The sequence below is a fragment of the Acanthochromis polyacanthus genome, chromosome 3, assembly GCF_021347895.1.
Source record: "Acanthochromis polyacanthus isolate Apoly-LR-REF ecotype Palm Island chromosome 3, KAUST_Apoly_ChrSc, whole genome shotgun sequence".
NCBI classification, from domain to species: Eukaryota; Metazoa; Chordata; class Actinopteri; family Pomacentridae; genus Acanthochromis; species Acanthochromis polyacanthus.
The window spans coordinates 766,940-787,409 of NC_067115.1; the positions used below are offsets into that span (position 1 = coordinate 766,940).

At 43.8% G+C, this 20,470-nt stretch overlaps 3 protein-coding genes and 1 long non-coding RNA gene across 20 annotated transcripts in view; 2 read left to right on the forward strand and 2 right to left on the reverse strand.

Moving 5' to 3' along the window:
• LOC110965247 (CSC1-like protein 2) overlaps window positions 1–20,470 on the reverse strand; it is a 34,565-nt gene that overhangs the window by 13,754 nt on the left and 341 nt on the right. For 3 of the 4 annotated variants that reach the window (XM_022214208.2, XM_022214206.2, XM_051946025.1), the window contains exons 2-6: window positions 6,089–6,307; window positions 5,665–5,744; window positions 4,159–4,197; window positions 2,073–2,163; window positions 7–44 (exon numbers count right to left, since the gene is read on the reverse strand). In XM_022214208.2, coding sequence (XP_022069900.1) covers window positions 7–44; window positions 2,073–2,163; window positions 4,159–4,197; window positions 5,665–5,744; window positions 6,089–6,307 — 467 coding nt within the window. The remainder of the gene's footprint in view (window positions 1–6; window positions 45–2,072; window positions 2,164–4,158; window positions 4,198–5,664; window positions 5,745–6,088; window positions 6,308–20,470) is intronic. The other variant, XM_051946026.1, reaches the window with a different exon arrangement.
• On the forward strand, window positions 4,204–5,406 carry LOC127533340 (uncharacterized). Of its 14 annotated transcripts, none has more exons than XR_007941059.1 (5): window positions 4,204–4,449; window positions 4,667–4,756; window positions 4,830–4,956; window positions 5,048–5,173; window positions 5,282–5,406. It is a non-coding gene; the product is annotated as an uncharacterized LOC127533340 (long non-coding RNA). The 14 variants fall into 14 exon arrangements; XR_007941058.1 differs by having other exon boundaries at window positions 5,102–5,173; XR_007941062.1 differs by having other exon boundaries at window positions 4,204–4,539; window positions 4,667–4,792; window positions 4,884–5,173.
• LOC127533096 (uncharacterized) lies at window positions 10,213–17,892 on the forward strand. Its single transcript, XM_051945310.1, has 6 exons — window positions 10,213–10,234; window positions 13,851–13,909; window positions 16,388–17,155; window positions 17,252–17,299; window positions 17,444–17,467; window positions 17,540–17,892. The coding sequence occupies exons 1-6, from the start codon at window positions 10,213–10,215 to the stop codon at window positions 17,843–17,845; spliced, it is 1,227 nt and encodes a 408-aa protein (XP_051801270.1). The 3' UTR covers window positions 17,846–17,892.
• LOC127533261 (histidine-rich glycoprotein-like) lies at window positions 18,574–20,218 on the reverse strand. The gene is made up of 3 exons (XM_051945871.1): window positions 20,147–20,218; window positions 18,893–20,067; window positions 18,574–18,806 (listed from the first exon to the last, which is right to left on the reverse strand). The coding sequence occupies exons 1-3, from the start codon at window positions 20,216–20,218 to the stop codon at window positions 18,698–18,700; spliced, it is 1,356 nt and encodes a 451-aa protein (XP_051801831.1). The 3' UTR covers window positions 18,574–18,697.

Consider the following 20,470-nt stretch of genomic DNA (forward strand, 5'->3'; position numbering starts at 1 on the left):
ACTCACTTTATTCTGAAAATCGCTGTCAGCCATGAGCAGAATCCCTGAAATACAGAGAAATTACCAAAAGTCAGAAATTTAACTGAGTTGTTTAATTTTGAACTCATTTTCTTGCTTGCTGCAGCTTTAGTTAGCTCCTGCTGCAGCTTTAATTAGTTCCTGCTGCAGCTTTAGTCAGTTCCTGCTGCAGCTTTAATTAATTCCTGTTGCAGCTTTAATTAGTTCCTGCTGCAGCTTTAATTAGTTCCTGCTGCAGCTTTAATTAGTTCCTGCTGCAGCTTGCTTTAATTAGTTCCTGCTGCAGCTTTAGTCAGTTCCTGCTGCAGCTTTAATTAGTTCCTGCTGCAGCTTTAATTAGTTCCTGCTGCAGCTTTAGTCAGTTCCTGCTGCAGCTTTAATTAGTTCCTGCTGCAGCTTTAGTCAGTTCCTGCTGCAGTTTTAATTAGTTCCTGCTGCAGCTTTAATTAGTTCCTGCTGCAGCTTTAGTCAGTTCCTGCTGCAGTTTTAATTAGTTCCTGCTGCAGCTTTAATTAGTTCCTGCTGCAGCTTTAATTAGTTCCTGCTGCAGCTTTAGTCAGTTCCTGCTGCAGCTTTAATTAGTTCCTGCTGCAGCTTTAATTAGTTCCTGCTGCAGCTTTAATTAGTTCCTGCTGCAGCTTTAGTCAGTTCCTGCTGCAGCTTTAATTAGTTCCTGCTGCAGCTTTAATTAGTTCCTGCTGCAGCTTTAATTAGTTCCTGCTGCAGCTTTAATTAGTTCCTGCTGCAGCTTTAGTCAGTTCCTGCTGCAGTTTTAATTAGTTCCTGCTGCAGCTTTAATTAGTTCCTGCTGCAGCTTTAGTCAGTTCCTGCTGCAGTTTTAATTAGTTCCTGCTGCAGCTTTAGTCAGTTCCTGCTGCAGTTTTAATTAGTTCCTGCTGCAGCTTTAATTAGTTCCTGCTGCAGCTTTAGTCAGTTCCTGCTGCAGCTTTAGTCAGTTCCTGCTGCAGTTTTAATTAGTTCCTGCTGCAGCTTTAGTTAGTTTCTGCAGCTGGAAGGTGAGGAGTTTATTTCAGATTTTACTGTAAAAGTCCCTTTATTTCCTGTTTTTAAAGCCCTCTGCTTGCTGCCAATAAGGACGGTCGCTGTGTGAGGTCAGCTGAGGGGGCGTGGCCAGAGCTGATGAGGTCGCCCTGCTCTGAACCACTCTCTGTTAAACTGGATTATAGTCGACAGATTAAAGCAACAGAGATGAGCTGACTTTCACCGCAGGACAGCCTGATTCCACACACGGCAGTGCACGCTTCAGCACGTTGTAACACACACTAACATGCTCTAACACGCCTCAACATGCTTTACGACACAAACTACAAACGTGACTTGGTGCAGCAGGAAATCAGTGTGCAGAGAAACAGATTGGATCCTTAAAAATCTCCAGCATGACTCCATTTATCAGCAGAAACAGGAAGAATCTAAAGTTTCATCAAGAAAATTAACCAAATCTGAGCTTTAGATCCTCACATTTCATCAAAATCACTTCAATCTACGTGACTCATTTAAGATTTCTCCGAAATTAAACTGTTTGCAGCAGATTCTGTAAAGAGATGAAAAAAGCAAAAATACCATGATGAAATAAATGTAGCATGGCTCAAAAACAGAGAACAGAGGAAAAGAGAGAAAGTTTTTAGAATTAATTATCAAAAAGACACAGAAGAGCACAAAATGACAAAAACAAGTCACAGAATGACAAAATGAGATAGAGAGCGACTAAAACAAGGCACAACACGCCAAAAACAAAACACAGAATGACAAAACGAGATACAAAACAACAAAAATGAGACACAAAGCGAGTTATTGGAGATACATTCAGCACGGTGAAACATCTTTCTACAGCTGATTAGCAGAGATGGAGATAGAAAAACATCTACAGGATGTAGGGACGGTTGGAGCTTCAGGAGAAACCAGCTGTTTCTGTTCCAACTGGTTTCTCCTGAAGCTCCTACCATCTCCAGGACCTGATGACTGAGAACCTCCTCAGAAGTATGAGAAGAACATTAGTCCAGAGGTTCCAACGTGCTGATTAAAGATGCCCTTACATTGTCTCTCTGGTCGAAGTCCACAGAGCTGGAGACGGAGGTGAGGCGTTCGTAGCGATCCGGCGTTTCTGAATGCATTGCTGAGGCAACGCTGTGGACAGAGAGAGGATGGATCAGTCACATGATCTGAGCTCTGGAGCTGATGGTTGCTGAGACTCCTTAGTGAGAACGAACACAGAGGAAGCTACAGAACCCGCTCACAAAAACACCAACACAAACCTGCTGCAGGAACCTCAGAGGTATTTCATACACAGCAGCCTGTCAGGCAGTGCTGAGGGATTAAAACCCAGTGCCCCTCACAGTAATCAGATTACTTCTCGTAGAACAAGAGACGAGTTCTCCTACATAAGATGGAGACGACAGTTCACTGTCTGTGGAGTCATTCATGAGCTCTGATCAGTGGTACTATGACTCCTTCTAGACCTCCTGATTAGTGGAACTATGACTCCTTCTAGACCTCCTGATCAGTGGTACTATGACTCCTTCTAGACCTCCTGATCAGTGGTACTATGACTCCTTCTAGACCTCCTGATCAGTGGTACTATGACTCCTTCTAGACCTCCTGATCAGTGGTACTATGACTCCTTCTAGACCTCCTGATTAGTGGTACTATGACTCCTTCTAGACCTCCTGATTAGTGGTACTATGACTCCTTCTAGACCTCCTGATTAGTGGTACTATGACTCCTTCTAGACCTCCTGATTGATTAAGTTTCTCCTTTGAGGCTGGACCTTAATGCCTTTTATAATGTGTTTGTTTCTGATGGATCTTAGGAGTAATCTGATTACTGTGAGGTGATGCGGTTCAGAAGAATCTGACGTTCAGGTGATGTTTCAGGTGAATTCTTCAGCGGCTCCAAGCAGCAGAGTTTAGCCGATGACTGAGCTCTGATTGGTCCTACTCTGTGGATTAGCTCACGTGCTAACAACCTGCTAACACACCACAGGGTTGACGACACACTGGGCGACAAACAGCTGTTACCTTTTCACCGGCTCATAGTTATCTCTGTCTCGTCTTCGGCTGAGTTAAGAGTGGAGACAAGTGTGGAGCGATGTTAGCATCGTTATTATGACCCATGTGTCTGGAGGGCGATTAGCGCCACCTGCTGGATCTCACTGCAGCTGCTTCTCATTGGTGTGGTTCCTTTTTATCATTTCATTTTCAGACAGAAACATGGTTCAAAGGTAAACCGTGGAGCCCGATGAGGAAACGTGTTGTGAGTTTTGGTGCAGACGTCATGAGTCAATTTCAATAAATGCTGAGTCATTCATGTCAGAATTTTTTTTCTTTTTCAATGGCTGTTTAAACTCAGGGCTGCACAGTGGAGTAAGTGGTTAGCACTTTCGCCTTGCAGCAAGAAGATCACCGGTTCAAATCCCGGCCTGGGATCTTTCTGCATGGAGTTTGCATGTTCTCCCTGTGCATGCGTGGGTTTTCTCCGGGTACTCCGGCTTCCTCCCACAGTCCAAAAACATGCTGAGGTTAACTGGTTACTCTAAATTGTCCGTAGGTGTGAATGTGAGTGTGATTGTGTGTCTGTATATGTAGCCCTGTGACAGACTGGTGACCTGTCCAGGGTGTCCCCTGCCTTCACCCGAGTCAGCTGGGATAGACTCCAGCACCCCCCATGACCCCAGTGAGGATAAAGCGGTGGAGAGAGGATGGATGGATGTTTAAACTCTATTCTCTAGTTTTCATTGGTTCTTCATGAATTTGGTGCAATCGCGTTCGGAGGACCATCGTTCATGTCTGATTTAAAGTCTTAAAGTCTAGTTTCTGTCTGCAGTGAAAGAAGTACCTTCTGGTGATTCTTATTGTTCGTATCACAGCCAATGAGAAGCAGCGAAGATTTCAGTCAGTTTTTTTTAACCAACCAGAATTCAAGTGTTCAGATTTACCCAAATCTGTGATTAAACAGTTCCATGTTTTAGAATAAAGATCTGATGGTGAAGCATTGGACCCTAATGACCCTCCAGGTGACAACAACCCAACCAAACGCAGAAGAAAAAGAAGAAGTAGTGATGTTAGTGCACCAGTCAGCGCCTGTTAATGGACCAGAGAAAGTTAGCGTGAAGCAGAAACATACTATTCTCTCTCCTCCGGGTCGATGAAATTCTTCTTCAGCCTTCAGGACAAAAACCAAACAACAAGAGTTTAATCAAACAAAACCGTGAGTTCTTCCTGAAGGACAGAAACCAAATCCTGTTCTTAGAGGTCTAGATGTTCATAGAGGTCTTGGTGTTCATAGAGGTCTACATGTTCATAGAGGTATAGATGTTCATAGAGGTCTAGGTGTTCATAGAGGTCTAGATGTTCATAGAGGTCTAGGTTTTGATAAGAGGTCTAGATGTTCATAGAGGTCTAGGTGTTCACAGAGGTCTAGGTGTTCACAGAGGTCTAGATGTTCATAGAGGTCTAGATGTTCACAGAGGTCTAGGTGTTCACAGAGGTCTAGGTGTTCATAGAGGTCTAGGTGTTCATAGAGGTCTAGGTGTTCACAGAGGTCTAGGTGTTCACAGAGGTCTAGGTGTTGATAAGAGGTCTTGATGTTCACAGAGGTCTAGATGTTCACAGAGGTCTAGATGTTCACAGAGGTCTAGGTGTTCATAGAGGTCTAGATGTTCATAGAGGTCTAGGTGTTCATAGAGGTCTAGGTGTTCACAGAGGTCTAGGTGTTCATAGAGGTCTAGATGTTCACAGAGGTCTAGGTGTTCATAGAGGTCTAGGTGTTCACAGAGGTCTAGGTTTTGATAAGAGGTCTAGATGTTCATAGAGGTCTAGGTGTTCACAGAGGTCTAGGTGTTCACAGAGGTCTAGGTGTTCACAGAGGTCTAGGTGTTGATAAGAGGTCTAGATGTTCACAGAGGTCTAGATGTTCACAGAGGTCTAGGTGTTCATAGAGGTCTAGATGTTCACAGAGGTCTAGATGTTCACAGAGGTCTAGGTGTTCACAGAGGTCTAGGTGTTGATAAGAGGTCTAGATGTTCACAGAGGTCTAGATGTTCACAGAGGTCTAGGTGTTCACAGAGGTCTAGGTGTTCACAGAGGTCTCGGTGTTCATAGAGGTCTTGGTGTTCATAGAGGTCTAGGTGTTCATAGAGGTCTAGATGTTCATTGAGTTCTAGATGTTCATAGAAGTCTCAATGTTCATAGAGGTCTAGGTGTTCATAGAGGTCTAGGTGTTCATAGAGGTCTTGGTGTTCATAGAGGTCTAGATGTTCATTGAGTTCTAGATGTTCATAGAAGTCTCGATGTTCATAGAGGTCTAGGTGTTCATAGAGGTCTAGGTGTTCATAGAGGTCTTGGTGTTCATAGAGGTCTAGATGTTCATTGAGTTCTAGATGTTCATAGAAGTCTCGATGTTGATGTTCATAGAAAAACAAACTGAGTGTTCAGATTTTCCTCAAATGTTTCGTCTAGAGATCTTCAGTTTAGTGTCACATATGGAAGAAAATTTTCACACTGAAGATGTAAAAACATCGTTTTTCTTTGGTCTTTCTGGTTCTGTATTCTGCGTTCGGATCAGGAGAACCAGCAGAAGAACTTCCTGGTTCTGGTTCAACACCAAACACACTCCTGATTGGTCAGTTACCTGTCGGCGTCAGTGACCAGTGCCAGGCGGCCATAATCCCACGCGACCTTCCTCAGGATGGAGAAGACGAAGAGCAGCACCTGAAGAAGAAGAAGATTCGACTCAAAGTGCTTCATCTGCAGTTTCAGCTTCAGGATCAACAGCTTAAAAAGCTCAGAGGGAACTGTCCAAGTGGATCATCTCACCTGGTCTCAGGTAAATGTGACATCACAAGTTATATTTACATTTTCACATAATTTGAACCTTTTTCTGTACTTTTACTGTAACAGAGTACTTCTACTGTGTGTTGCTGGTACTTTTACTGTAACAGTATTTCTGTGTGTCGTTGGTAGTTTTTCTTTGTTAATGTTGAAGCTACTACATGCTAACATTCTGCAGGCTGTTTCCGTGTTCGCTGGTCATCATGGCAACAGCGGCGGCTCACCAGGAAGCACATGAAGTCGAGGGCGAGGACGGTGGGGACGCCGCCGAACGGCAGCCCCTGCAGCACGGTGCTGCGGATCCGAGCCGAGTAGCAGTAGTCTTTGGACTCGCTGTTGGTCGAGCAGTTCTCCTGACCGCTGCACGCCTGGCTGCCGCCGAATATCGCCATGGTAACGATCAACACTCTGAGCATGCTCACTGCCGCATCCTCACTGAGAACCTGAGAGGAAAGAGACGCCGTTCAGGGATTCATCAGAAACATTGGGACTGAAGATGATTCTAACGGAATAGTCTGAGGTTTCTGCATTCTGGTTCTGAAATGTCAGAAAACGCTAAGAAATGTGGATCAGAGTTTAGAAAAATGAAAGAAGTTTGAGTCTGAGATGAATTCAGCTGATAAATCGTAGGATTATTAATTAAACCTTTTTCATAACTGCTGTAGTTCAGTCTGACACAAACCAACAGGAAGTGAAACAAGTTTATTTAAATCTCGTTTTTTTTTAAATCACCAAAACTACACAATTCATGAGCCAAACTCTGTGAAAACTAATGCTCAGATTTCCAACAGTCCTTGAACACATCGTTTGCCATGTGCTTCTGTCCAGAAAATGAAGTCAGAGGACCGTCTCTGTGGTTCCCGTCATTCTACAGCGCACGACTCTCCTGCATGCTGTTCTGTTTCAGCAGGAATATATTTCCCAGCATGCCTCTGGTCTCTGACAGCTTCCTCCCCGTGTGACCTACTGATCCTGTTGCCACGGTAACCCGACTGACCCAGTTTTACACGGCTCGCCGGCGACTCGACGCTGAGCTGCAGTGACGGAGCTCCGACTGATGATGTCACAGTTACATCACACGGAGTAGGAGAACAAAGAAGTGACGAAGATGAAGGCTGGTGGGAGTCTTCATCATTGCAACCGACACCTCAACGTTCAGACAACCAGAGTCCTGAATCCTCAGCTGGATCTGGACCTGTAGGGGGCAGCACTCTGTCCGTAGAGAGGAGATTCCTCCTCTGTTGTCATGGAGCTGCAGCAGCATGACTCATCTGCAGCCTCCAGAGCTGCACCGTCCACATCCACAGAGACCCACAGAGACCCACAGAGATCCACAGAGACCCACAGAGATCCACAGAGACCCACAGAGATCCACAGATGTGTGTTGTGTTTTCCTTGCTTTCCCATCCCTCCCCCTTGCCCTCCTCTGTCCCTCTCAACCCCCCCGGCCAGCAGGCAGATGGGTCCCCCCTATGGGAGACGCCAGCATGTCGTCATTAGCTATGGTCACGTGGTACAAGACTGCTACTGGTTGGCAAGAACCGGCAGTAACATAACGGCTTGCTACGAGAACGGTATCGGGTTTGAAACAAATACGTAAAGTTATCGCTTTTCATGAATGAAATTGCACATGTATTTACCACAATGGTAATATCGTGTGTAGTTGTTGTTGTACGAAGCGTTTTGAGAAGGGATCAGGCTTGAAATTTCACCGAATACCGATGTCAGGAGAGAGAAGATGGCGGTGGCTTCAGCCATCAACAGGAAAAATTGTACCCCAGTAAGCAGCAGAGATCGTGTTTGTGGCTCCCACTTTTCTTCAGGTAAACTATTCAACAGTTTAGCATGTTTAGTATGTCTAACTTTGAGCTTATTTACCAAAAGATATTGATTTAGTGTCGCATCCTTCGCGTGAAGCGATCTCTACACTTTCGGTTTGGTTCAGTGTTGTCATGTGTTACCGATCGCTTTTTAGGCGATGAAAGTTTACTAAAGTCGAATGAAGCATATTCAATAACATCTCCTTAAGCCAGCAGCCTCCTATTTGTAACCACATTTGTTTCCGTATGCGTCTAGCGATCGTTTTTTTAGAATTAAAAAATGCTGTGGGTCTGTTACTGTTACATAGAAGCCATACTGGAGACAAAAAATACAGCAACGTATTGACGTTTCTTTGACATCTTGTTGAAGATTAACAGAAGATATATTATTTTTAATTCATAATTATATATTTTTGGGTGGGTGAACTGCCCAGCGGTGTCAATCAAGTAAAAATAAATGTCGGTGAAGGAAATGTCCGCTCACAATGAAGGATCGTCAACTCACCCAAGCTTCAAATTGTAGGGATCTGTCAAAGTTTTACTGTTTCTCTGATATCTCAGCTTACTCACGTATATTTGTCGGGCCTCAGGTGATGAGGATTGAGCATAATCGGACAATTTCACGGAAGGATAGTTCGCATCAGCCATTGTTCCTCTAGTTCCTTTTGCCAACCAGCGCGGTAATCACGTGACTTCGTGACGTCACTGTTTGTAAACACTGGCATCTCCCATATAGAGCCGGGTTCTGCTCGAGGTTTCTTCCCTGTTAAAAGGGTGTTTTCCTGCCACTGTCGCCTTTGGGCTTGCTCTAGGGGTCAGGCATATGGGTTCTGTAAAGCGTCTTGAGACAATTTGACTGTAATTGATGCTATATAAATAAAATTGAATCGAATCGAATTGAATTGAATAGACCTACAGAGACCCACAGAGACCCACGATGACCTCAGCCTGCTCCTATGAAATCAATTTTTCCTGCTAATGCTAGCACTGTCTGCTGAGGCAAAGCTACTGTTAGCATTAGCTTAGCCTCCATTAGTCCATGTTAGCTTAGTATTGCGCTAACAGCTGTAAGCATGATGTTTTTTTTGTTTTTTTTTTTAATCAGCCTGATCAGAAGCTTCTGTTATAACTGAACGTTCTCTCAACATTCCTGCAGCGTCCAAATAACGGCGGCGCGTCTGTGAGCGTCAGATTATCTCTGGCACGTTTCTGCTGAGAATTTGAAGTTCATCTTGAACATCCAACAAACTGAAAACAAACATTTAAAGCTCCACAAACAGCCTGAAAGCTCCACAACCTGCACAAAACAACCGTTCCAATCCTCCAGCAGCTGCAGGGTCCAGATAACAGAAGATAACAGAAGATAAGCCATTAGAGCTCTGACACACAAACATCCTCCACAAAGATGTTCTCCAAAGGGTGACCAAACTGCTTCACAGAAGAAAAAAAAACTATACAATCAGAGCGCTTCTTTGGTCCTTTAATGACGTGAGATGTTCCACCTTGAAGTCGTAGGAGATCTCCTAGATCTCCAGGACCAGGATGAGCGTAGCAGCATGGGCACCATGACACCAACTTTTGAGGAGGTTCATGACCTCCAACCAGAAATCTAAAGTGTTCATGACAACATGAAAATTATCCAAATCAATTTTAAGAAATGTCAAAAGTGAACCTGAATTGTAATTCATCTTTAACTAGCTCAGAACAGTTTTTTGTTATTTTTGAGTTATTTTGTTCCATTTATGATTCATTTTGAATATTTTTTGAGTAATTTTCTACCATTTGAGTCAGACAAAAGTGTCAACTTGTTTGTTAAATTTCAAGTCTCTGTCAAATAGAAAAAGATTTTTGACCGTCGCTTTCAAAGTCACTGAACAGAAACTTGACAGATCAGTATCAGTACCCTCAAACACAATGCATTCTCATTTGTAACTAAAAAGTGGATGACATCCACTCCTTAATGCCCCTAATAAGGCTAGTTGTCCTATTAAATGCCTCACTTCCTGTTGGTTACTCTGGTACATAAATCTGAATGTCCTAGCAGTGGAAAGACAGATTATGTTTTGCTATAATTGACCCAAGTAGCAGCATATAAAGGGAGAAGAGAGTAGGACCAAGAACTGAACCTTGTGGCACCCCACAAGAGGAGGACAGGTCACCAATCGTTACTGAAAATCTCTGATCAGTACGATAAGAAATGAACCATTTAAGAGCGGTGCCACTGATGCCAACATACTGGTTCAGACGAGACAGGAGGACTGTATGTCCACCGTATCCAGCAGCACTAGAATCATAGGACGCTTGGCATCAACGGACAATAACATTTCATTGTGGACCTTCAACAGAGCACACCCAGTACTGTGACAGGTCTGAACACAGAAATTTTTCATAAACGCTGTTCTCAAGACTGGAATTGTATAAAAACAACTTTTTCTAAAACCTTTGACAAAAAAGATAAATGTGAAACAGGTCTAAAATTTGATAGAACTGAAGGATTAAGCTGAGGTTTTTTGAGGAGACGTGGAACCATGGCATGTTTTAAGGCAGCTGGTACGAGACCAGAACTGAGACAAGAGATAATAAAGACCAGCAGACTTGGACCAACAATGCTAAAAACCTCAACCAGCAGTTTGGTGGGAAGAACACCCAACCAGATATTAGAGAACAATAGGAATAACATCAAGGGCTTCTGGAACAAATTAAATAATATAATTAGAAATAAGTCAAGAATGACTAATTATCCACGACATTTTAAAGTAGGAAATAAAACTACAGATAATATGGAAGAGATCGTTAACAAATTTAATAAATTCTTTGTGGATGTTGGACCTAACCTTGCAGCGAAATTTACCAACATGGAAAACTATAAATGTAATTTGATAGAAATAAATCCTATGATCATGTTTCTTACACCTGTTGATGAAAATGAAATATTAGACATTGTTAGGGAGTGTAAAAATAAAACATCTACAGACTATTATGACATAGATATGAAGACTGTAAAACGTGTAGTCGAAGGCATCTCTAAACCTTGACCACATATTTGTAATTTGTCTTTACAAACTGGTCAATTTCCTGATAATATGAAAGTAGCAAAAGTGATTCCTTTGTACAAAGCAGGAGACAAACAACATCTTACCAACTATCGATCTGTCTCACTTTTATGTCAAATATATGTCATGTTTTGGACTACGTTGTTACAGCATGTGATGCGTGTTTTGGGCTACGTTGTTACAGCATGTGATGCGTGTGTTGGGCTACGTTGTTCAGCATGTGATGCGTGTGTTGGGCTACGTTGTTACAGCATGTGATGCGTGTGTTGGGCTACGTTGTTCAGCATGTGATGCATGTTTTGGGCTACGTTGTTACAGCATGTGATGCGTGTTTTGGGCTACGTTGTTACAGCATGTGATGCGTGTTTTGGGCTACGTTGTTACAGCATGTGATGCGTGTGTTGGGCTACGTTGTTCAGCATGTGATGCATGTTTTGGGCTACGTTGTTACAGCATGTGATGCATGTTTTGGGCTACGTTGTTCAGCATGTGATGCGTGTGTTGGGCTACGTTGTTCAGCATGTGATGCGTGTTTTGGGCTACGTTGTTCAGCATGTGATGCGTGTGTTGGGCTACGTTGTTCAGCATGTGATGCGTGTGTTGGGCTACGTTGTTCAGCATGTGATGCATGTTTTGGGCTACGTTGTTCAGCATGTGATGCGTGTGTTGGGCTACGTTGTTCAGCATGTGATGCGTGTTTTGGGCTACGTTGTTACAGCATGTGATGCGTGTGTTGGGCTACGTTGTTCAGCATGTGATGCATGTTTTGGGCTACGTTGTTACAGCATGTGATGCATGTTTTGGGCTACGTTGTTACAGCATGTGATGCGTGTGTTGGGCTACGTTGTTACAGCATGTGATGCGTGTGTTGGGCTACGTTGTTACAGCATGTGATGCGTGTTTTGGGCTACGTTGTTACAGCATGTGATGCGTGTTTTGGACTACGTTGTTCAGCATGTGATGCGTGTGTTGGGCTACGTTGTTCAGCATGTGATGCGTGTGTTGGGCTACGTTGTTCAGCATGTGATGCGTGTTTTGGACTACGTTGTTACAGCATGTGATGCGTGTGTTGGGCTACGTTGTTCAGCATGTGATGCGTGTTTTGGACTACGTTGTTCAGCATGTGATGCGTGTGTTGGGCTACGTTGTTACAGCATGTGATGCGTGTTTTGGACTACGTTGTTACAGCATGTGATGCGTGTTTCGGACTACGTTGTTACAGCATGTGATGCGTGTTTTGGACTACGTTGTTACAGCATGTGATGCGTGTTTTGGATTACGTTGTTACAGCATGTGATGCGTGTTTTGGACTACGTTGTTCAGCATGTGATGCGTGTTTTGGGCTACGTTGTTACAGCATGTGATGCGTGTTTTGGACTACGTTGTTACAGCATGTGATGCGTGTTTCGGACTACGTTGTTACAGCATGTGATGCGTGTTTTGGACTACGTTGTTACAGCATGTGATGCGTGTTTTGGATTACGTTGTTACAGCATGTGATGCGTGTTTTGGGCTACGTTGTTACAGCATGTGATGCGTGTGTTGGGCTACGTTGTTCAGCATGTGATGCGTGTTTTGGGCTACGTTGTTCAGCATGTGATGCGTGTTTTGGACTACGTTGTTACAGCATGTGATGCGTGTTTTGGACTACGTTGTTCAGCATGTGATGCGTGTTTTGGACTACGTTGTTACAGCATGTGATGCGTGTGTTGGGCTACGTTGTTACAGCATGTGATGCGTGTTTTGGACTACGTTGTTACAGCATGTGATGCGTGTTTTGGGCTACGTTGTTACAGCATGTGATGCGTGTTTTGGGCTACGTTGTTACAGCATGTGATGCGTGTGTTGGGCTACGTTGTTCAGCATGTGATGCGTGTGTTGGGCTACGTTGTTCAGCATGTGATGCGTGTTTTGGACTACGTTGTTACAGCATGTGATGCGTGTGTTGGGCTACGTTGTTCAGCATGTGATGCGTGTTTTGGACTACGTTGTTCAGCATGTGATGCGTGTGTTGGGCTACGTTGTTACAGCATGTGATGCGTGTTTTGGGCTACGTTGTTACAGCATGTGATGCGTGTTTTGGACTACGTTGTTACAGCATGTGATGCGTGTTTCGGACTACGTTGTTACAGCATGTGATGCGTGTTTTGGACTACGTTGTTACAGCATGTGATGCGTGTTTTGGATTACGTTGTTACAGCATGTGATGCGTGTTTTGGGCTACGTTGTTACAGCATGTGATGCGTGTGTTGGGCTACGTTGTTCAGCATGTGATGCGTGTTTTGGGCTACGTTGTTCAGCATGTGATGCGTGTTTTGGACTACGTTGTTACAGCATGTGATGCGTGTTTTGGACTACGTTGTTACAGCATGTGATGCGTGTTTTGGACTACGTTGTTACAGCATGTGATGCGTGTGTTGGGCTACGTTGTTACAGCATGTGATGCGTGTTTTGGACTACGTTGTTACAGCATGTGATGCGTGTTTTGGGCTACGTTGTTACAGCATGTGATGCGTGTTTTGGGCTACGTTGTTACAGCATGTGATGCGTGTTTTGGGCTACGTTGTTACAGCATGTGATGCGTGTTTTGGACTACGTTGTTACAGCATGTGATGCGTGTTTTGGGCTACGTTGTTACAGCATGTGATGCGTGTTTTGGACTACGTTGTTACAGCATGTGATGCGTGTTTTGGACTACGTTGTTACAGCATGTGATGCGTGTGTTGGGCTACGTTGTTCAGCATGTGATGCGTGTTTTGGGCTACGTTGTTACAGCATGTGATGCGTGTTTTGGGTTATGTTTTGATAGCCTGTAATGGTTTGTTTTCACCACTTTCTTATTGTGGTATGCCTTGTCACAGCATCAGTTCATATGATTTGATGTTATCGATGATATTTCCACTGGTTTCAGAATAGAATCTTTATTTTTGAACATGTGTTTATGGTGCTGCTCCAACTTAACCTCACACAGAACTTTTAGTCTGTAAAATAGGTTTTTAAACATGTGGCAGCCATTGTAGGCTTACTTGCTTCAGCACTGAAGAACTACAAGAGTTTTATTTTTAATCTCAAAACATCCTTTAATTCAATTTTGTGTTTTTTTTTCCCCACAGATCTTGCTCAGCACATTGATGCTGGGAGCTGGACTGAGAAGACTGGCCATGATATTGAGGTAACAAAGAAAAGCATAATTAGCTCCTCCAAAATACTGTTACTGTTTATACTACTGTTTACTTCATATAGAAGTCATCATGTAATGGAGAAGACAGCAGTTTTCAGTTATGTGTCTAATCTCATCTGTTTTATTTATTTTAGGGCCTGCCACGCCAGATGTCTGTGAAATTTTTATCTTCTGTCAACACTGCAAATAAAATGCTTTGTTTTCCATCTTATCTGTTACAGTACACACTTTCCATTGTCACAAACCAAGGGATTGAATTCCAGGAGGTCAGTTTTAAAAAGGTTTACACAAAGAAGAAACTGCTCTCTAAAATGCTTTTGTTGTTCCACATACTCTTCATTTTGAAGAGAAAGGACACATTTTGAACTCATTGTTTTCTTTCTATTGTGAGCTGGAGAGTCTGTCCGCTTCGGGGAAGGTCATCGGTGCTCTGTGTGGTGTTGTATCGACGCTGGAGACGGTAAATGGTGGTGATGTTGACATTAAAGTGACGGGCAATGTCTCGGACAGACTCTCCAGCTTGCAGACGTCCGATGGCTTGGTTCCTCTCAGTTTGGTTTAAGCGTGGCATAGTTAAACAGCAAGTGAAATGCCTATGATCTTGAATGAAATTTATACCCACTGAAGGTGTCGATAAATCGTGCATATTCAATTGCATGTGCAAAGTGTGAATCATGTCCACATCGTCAATGCATTGGTGTATTGTGACAATTCGTTTTCCGTTTTCACACCAACCTTACAAAACGCAACAGAAAATGTTAAGAACACACCATGCACCACAAAGTACCAAATGCATTTTTGTTTTGGGAAACCAAATTTAATTTTTCATCGGGTAAAAGAAACTTGCGTTTCTTTTGCGTGAGTATATGTGGGCTGTCTATGCAGGACAATGTGTCCCTGCAGGAGGCTGAGCAGGTCTTCTTCAGTGGTGCTGCTTACCATCAAAGGTAAGAGGAAAGGATGCTTTCTTTTGATTTACACAATGCACTAAAATGTTTTTGTTTTTTAACTGTTTACTAGTACAAGTAGTTAAAGTGTTCCAATGTCTGTGAATGTGTCCTCTTTAAGTGTGTTTCTGTCATCCTGCAGTGATAATGTCTGACTACTATTTCAGTGAAGTGGAGGAATTCTCCTGAAGGATCAAAAAAGACCTGAAGAAAGAAGGCAGACTGTTCAGTTGGTACGTGCTGCTCATTTCAAAGGAGCTGTATTGGCATGAAATGTAAAAAATAAAATATATTTTATTAAATAAGTGAAATATGAACAGTTTATCAGATAAATCAGTGCTATATCTACTTATGCTTATTAACGTCTGTCTGTCAGGAGGAAGTGAGATCAGATGTTTTGCAGCAGGAGTCACAGACTTAATTTACTTTTGTGTGTGTGTGTGTGTGTGTAGCTTTTATTTTTGTCATTATCGTGTAAAATAAATATATATCTGTCTTTAGAGTTGCCCTTGCGTTTTGTCTCTTTCCTGTTAGATCTAGACTCCTCAAAGGCCATGACAGATGATTCTTTTATCTTAATAAAAAGAAGATTTTGAAAACTTGTGACATTGTAATGAGTACTACTTGTGTGAATTAAACATTTAACATCATAGGTAGAACATGAAGTAGTACTTTGTGTGGAATACTTGGTGGGGTCCAGAAAGAGCAGCCTCTGGCTCTGTAGAAAAACCTACAGGGGTTAAAATGAACGGGGAATTTTCCTTCAATAAGCCTTTTGCGTAGCAAGTATATTTTGAGTGAACTCGCCAATTTAAAACGTAAATTGCAGTAGGGCCGTATTCATGCAGACACATACTATTGAAAACACAAGGTACATTTTCTGAAACACACAAATTTTGTATTCAAAACAAGGAAGAAACCGCAGAGTAAATTTCAGGAACGTGTCGGTGGTTACACATTAAGAGAAGAATTAAATTTTAGGACACCAGAACATAGAACAACGATGAAAAGTTTTAGCCCGACAATAAATGGAGAACGGCTCTGGAACTGAAACAATGTTCAAACATCATCCAGTTTACAAATGAATACAAACAAAAAATCTTTGGAAGGGATGATGAAAATGAACATAATGACCACTAGAGCTCACAGTAGTATTGATTTGCAGTTGATTGATGTATAGTGCTGAAGTTTTTTGTCTTTTGCCTCAGCAAAACTGTTGGCAGTGAAAATGATTCTCATTGAATATTTCATGGAACTGACTGTAATGAGTGAATGAATGTAGGGGTGGGATTAAATAAGTTTGAACTTCGTCCCACTCCCTTTCAAACATGTTGAAGCTTTTGTTTTCCTCTCATTCTCATTATATGAGAGGCATGATGGACTATTTAGTTGTTTTTGGTTTTTTACAAATAAAATCAGAAAAACATAAAATAGTAGAAGCAGTAGATGATGACCAGCCGCACACAGCGCCATCATGTGATCTAGTCATACATGGGTATTATCTACATTTGTATCTATCCAGGCTAAAGGTTCCACCACTAACCAGGTTAAAGGTTCCGTCACTACCCAGGTTAAAGGTTCCGTCACTAACCAGGGTAAAGGTTCCGTCACTAACCAGGGTAAAGGTTCCGTCACTAACCAGGGTAAAGGTTCCGTCACTAACCAGGATAAAGGTTCCGTCACTACCCAGGTTAAAGGTTCCGTCACTACCCAGGTTAAAGGTTCCGTCACTACCCAGGGTAAAGGTTCCGTCACTACCCAGGGTAAAGGTTCCGTCACTACCCAGGTTAAAGGTTCCGTCACTACCCAGGTTAAAGGTTCCGTCACTAACCAGGGTAAAGGTTCCGTCACTAACCAGGGTAAAGGTTCCGTCACTAACCAGGGTAAAGGTTCCGTCACTAACCAGGGTAAAGGTTCCGTCACTAACCAGGGTAAAGGTTCCGTCACTAACCAGGGTAAAGGTTCCACCACTAACCAGGTTAAAGGTTCCGTCACTAACCAGGATAAAGGTTCCGTCACTACCCAGGTTAAAGGTTCCATCACTAACCAGGGTAAAGGTTCCACCACTACCCAGGTTAAAGGTTCCGTCACTATCCAGGATAAAGGTTCCGTCACTACCCAGGTTAAAGGTTCCGTCACTACCCAGGTTAAAGGTTCCGTCACTACCCAGGTTAAAGGTTCCGTCACTAACCAGGGTAAAGGTTCCGTCACTAACCAGGGTAAAGGTTCCGTCACTAACCAGGGTAAAGGTTCCGTCACTAACCAGGGTAAAGGTTCCGTCACTACCCAGGTTAAAGGTTCCATCACTAACCAGGGTAAAGGTTCCACCACTAACCAGGTTAAAGGTTCCGTCACTACCCAGGTTAAAGGTTCCATCACTAACCAGGGTAAAGGTTCCACCACTAACCAGGTTAAAGGTTCCGTCACTACCCAGGTTAAAGGTTCCATCACTAACCAGGTTAAAGGTTCCATCACTAACCAGGTTAAAGGTTCCACCACTAACCAGGTTAAAGGTTCCGCCACTAACCAGGGTAAAGGTTCCGTCACTAACCAGGTTAAAGGTTCCGCCACTAACCAGGTTAAAGGTTCCGCCACTATCCAGGTTAAAGGTTCCGCCACTATCCAGGTTAAAGGTTCCGTCACTATCCAGGTTAAAGGTTCCGTCACTATCCAGGTTAAAGGTTCCGTCACTATCCAGGTTAAAGGTTCCGCCACTAACCAGGTTAAAGGTTCCGTCACTAACCAGGTTAAAGGTTCCGTCACTAACCAGGTTAAAGGTTCCGTCACTAACCAGGTTAAAGGTTCCGTCACTAACCAGGGTAAAGGTTCCGTCACTAACCAGGGTAAAGGTTCCGTCACTAACCAGGTTAAAGGTTCCGTCACTAACCAGGGTAAAGGTTCCGTCACTAACCAGGTTAAAGGTTCCGTCACTAACCAGGGTAAAGGTTCCATCACTAACCAGAAACAGACAGAAAAGTGAAGATCTCTATACTAAACCAGACTTTGGATGGCATTTCATTGGCCTCCAGTACGACTGTGAGGAACCTCAGAGTTGTCTTTGACCAGGACATGTCCTTTAACTCACACATAAAACTACTCTGTAGGACTTCATTTTTCCACCTGAGAAATATTTTAAAAGTTAGAAACATTCTTTTAACATCCAGTTAGCAAAAGAGATCATATTTCTCCTACACTGGTTTCTCTTCATTGGCTTCCTGTTAAATTTAGAATACAATTTAAAATCCTTCTCCTGACATATAAAGCTCTTAATTACCAATCTCCATCGGATCTCAGTGCTCGATTTAGACGGTCGCCAGGTCGCCATTTGGTTATTTTGGATCTTAAAGACCTGATACAGGAGGTCCTGGGTTTACGGCATTTCATCACTACATCAGAACTAGTTCACTGGAACTAGTTTGTGAGCGGATGGATACATCGACCCGCGGCGCTATAAGACAGCTTTGTTTACATTTGTTGCCACATTGGATCGTGCTACATTCGCTAACATTATGGCTCCCAACTTAAGTCAGACTTACAGTTTACATTTTGGTCGGTATTTTCCTGCCGAGTTGTGTTTCAGTGTGAGCTGATGACCGTTTGTTGTTACTGTAGTTGTACAAATGTGTAAAATGATCGATGTCACGGTGCACGTAACGGCTTTGTTTATATTTTCATCAGAGTTCCGACTTACGGTGAAAATAAACTTACGTCAGTGTGTAGGAACCGAACTCAGACTTAAGTTGAGGATTCCCTGTAGCATAGCAGTAGTATAGCTGCATTTTGTGACTCGTTTTTTTCATTTTGTGTCTCGTTTTGCATCTCGTTTTGGTCGTTATGCGGCTCGTTTCGAGAGGCTGCTGTGCGACTGTGGTGTTTGTTGTGTGTCTGTGGTGTTGTGTGTCTGTGGTGTTTGTTGTGTGTCTGTGGTGTTTGTTGTGTGTCTGTGGTGTTTGTTGTGTGTCTGTGGTGTGGTGTTTGTTGTGTGTCTGTGGTGTTGTGTGTCTGTGGTGTGGTGTTTGTTGTGTGCCTGTGGTGTTTGTTGTGTGTCTGTGGTGTTGTGTGTCTGTGGTGTTTGTTGTGTGTCTGTGGTGTTTGTTGTGTGTCTGTGGTGTTGTGTGTCTGTGGTGTTTGTTGTGTGTCTGTGGTGTTGTGTGTCTGTGGTGTGGTGTTTGTTGTGTGTCTGTGGTGTTGTGTGTCTGTGGTGTGGTGTTTGTTGTGTGTCTGTGGTGTTGTGTGTCTGTGGTGTTTTGTGTCTGTGGTGTTGTGTGTCTGTGGTGTTGTGTGTCTGTGGTGTGGTGTTTGTTGTGTGTCTGTGGTGTTGTGTGTCTGTGGTGTGGTGTTTGTTGTGTGTCTGTGGTATTTGTTGTGTGTCTGTGGTGTTGTGTGTCTGTGGTGTTGTGTGTCTGTGGTGTGGTGTTTGTTGTGTGTCTGTGGTGTTGTGTGTCTGTGGTGTGGTGTTTGTTGTGTGTCTGTGGTGTTGTGTGTCTGTGGTGTGGTGTTTGTTGTGTGTCTGTGGTGTTTGTTGTGTGTCTGTGGTGTTTGTTGTGTGTCTGTGGTGTTGTGTGTCTGTGGTGTGGTGTTTGTTGTGTGTCTGTGGTGTTGTGTGTCTGTGGTGTGGTGTTTGTTGTGTGTCTGTGGTGTTGTGTGTCTGTGGTGTGGTGTTTGTTGTGTGTCTGTGGTGTTGTGTGTCTGTGGTGTGGTGTTTGTTGTGTGTCTGTGGTGTTGTGTGTCTGTGGTGTGGTGTTTGTTGTGTGTCTGTGGTGTTGTGTGTCTGTGGTGTGGTGTTTGTTGTGTGTCTGTGGTGTTGTGTGTCTGTGGTGTGGTGTTTGTTGTGTGTCTGTGGTGTTGTGTGTCTGTGGTGTGGTGTTTGTTGTGTGTCTGTGGTATTTGTTGTGTGTCTGTGGTGTTGTGTGTCTGTGGTGTGGTGTTTGTTGTGTGTCTGTGGTGTTGTGTGTCTGTGGTGTGGTGTTTGTTGTGTGTCTGTGGTATTTGTTGTGTGTCTGTGGTGTTGTGTGTCTGTGGTGTGGTGTTTGTTGTGTGTCTGTGGTGTTTGTTGTGTGTCTGTGGTGTTGTGTGTCTGTGGTGTGGTGTTTGTTGTGTGTTTGTTGTGTGTCTGTGGTGTTTGTTGTGTGTCTGTGGTGTTGTGTGTCTGTGGTGTGGTGTTTGTTGTGTGTCTGTGGTGTTGTGTGTCTGACCTGGTTTCTAACATCCAGTGTTTTTCTGCGGCTGCTCTCAGTGACTCTGACCGGGAACCAGAGGAGGAGCAGCGGCCTTGCTGCACCTGCAGCCCCCCCCCCGCCTCATCCCATCCGTCCGGACACAAAGCCCGAAAATAAGCGCTAATGTGCGCCATTAGCGCACCGAGAGGCCCCGGGAGGAGAACCGGAGAGACTGCGGGCCAGCAGCGGGCCGACAGACGGACAGACCGCCGGACAGCTCGGTGTCCTCTGCGCACTCATTATATAACCGCCCCCCCTCCCCAGAAACACCCGGGCCGGATGGATGCTGTCCGGGGGAAAGCAGCGAAACGCCACCGCTGACAGGCCGCCGGAGAGGCTGCAGCAGCGGCCTAGCGAGCGGCTCAGGAGATCACACAAAGCCGCCT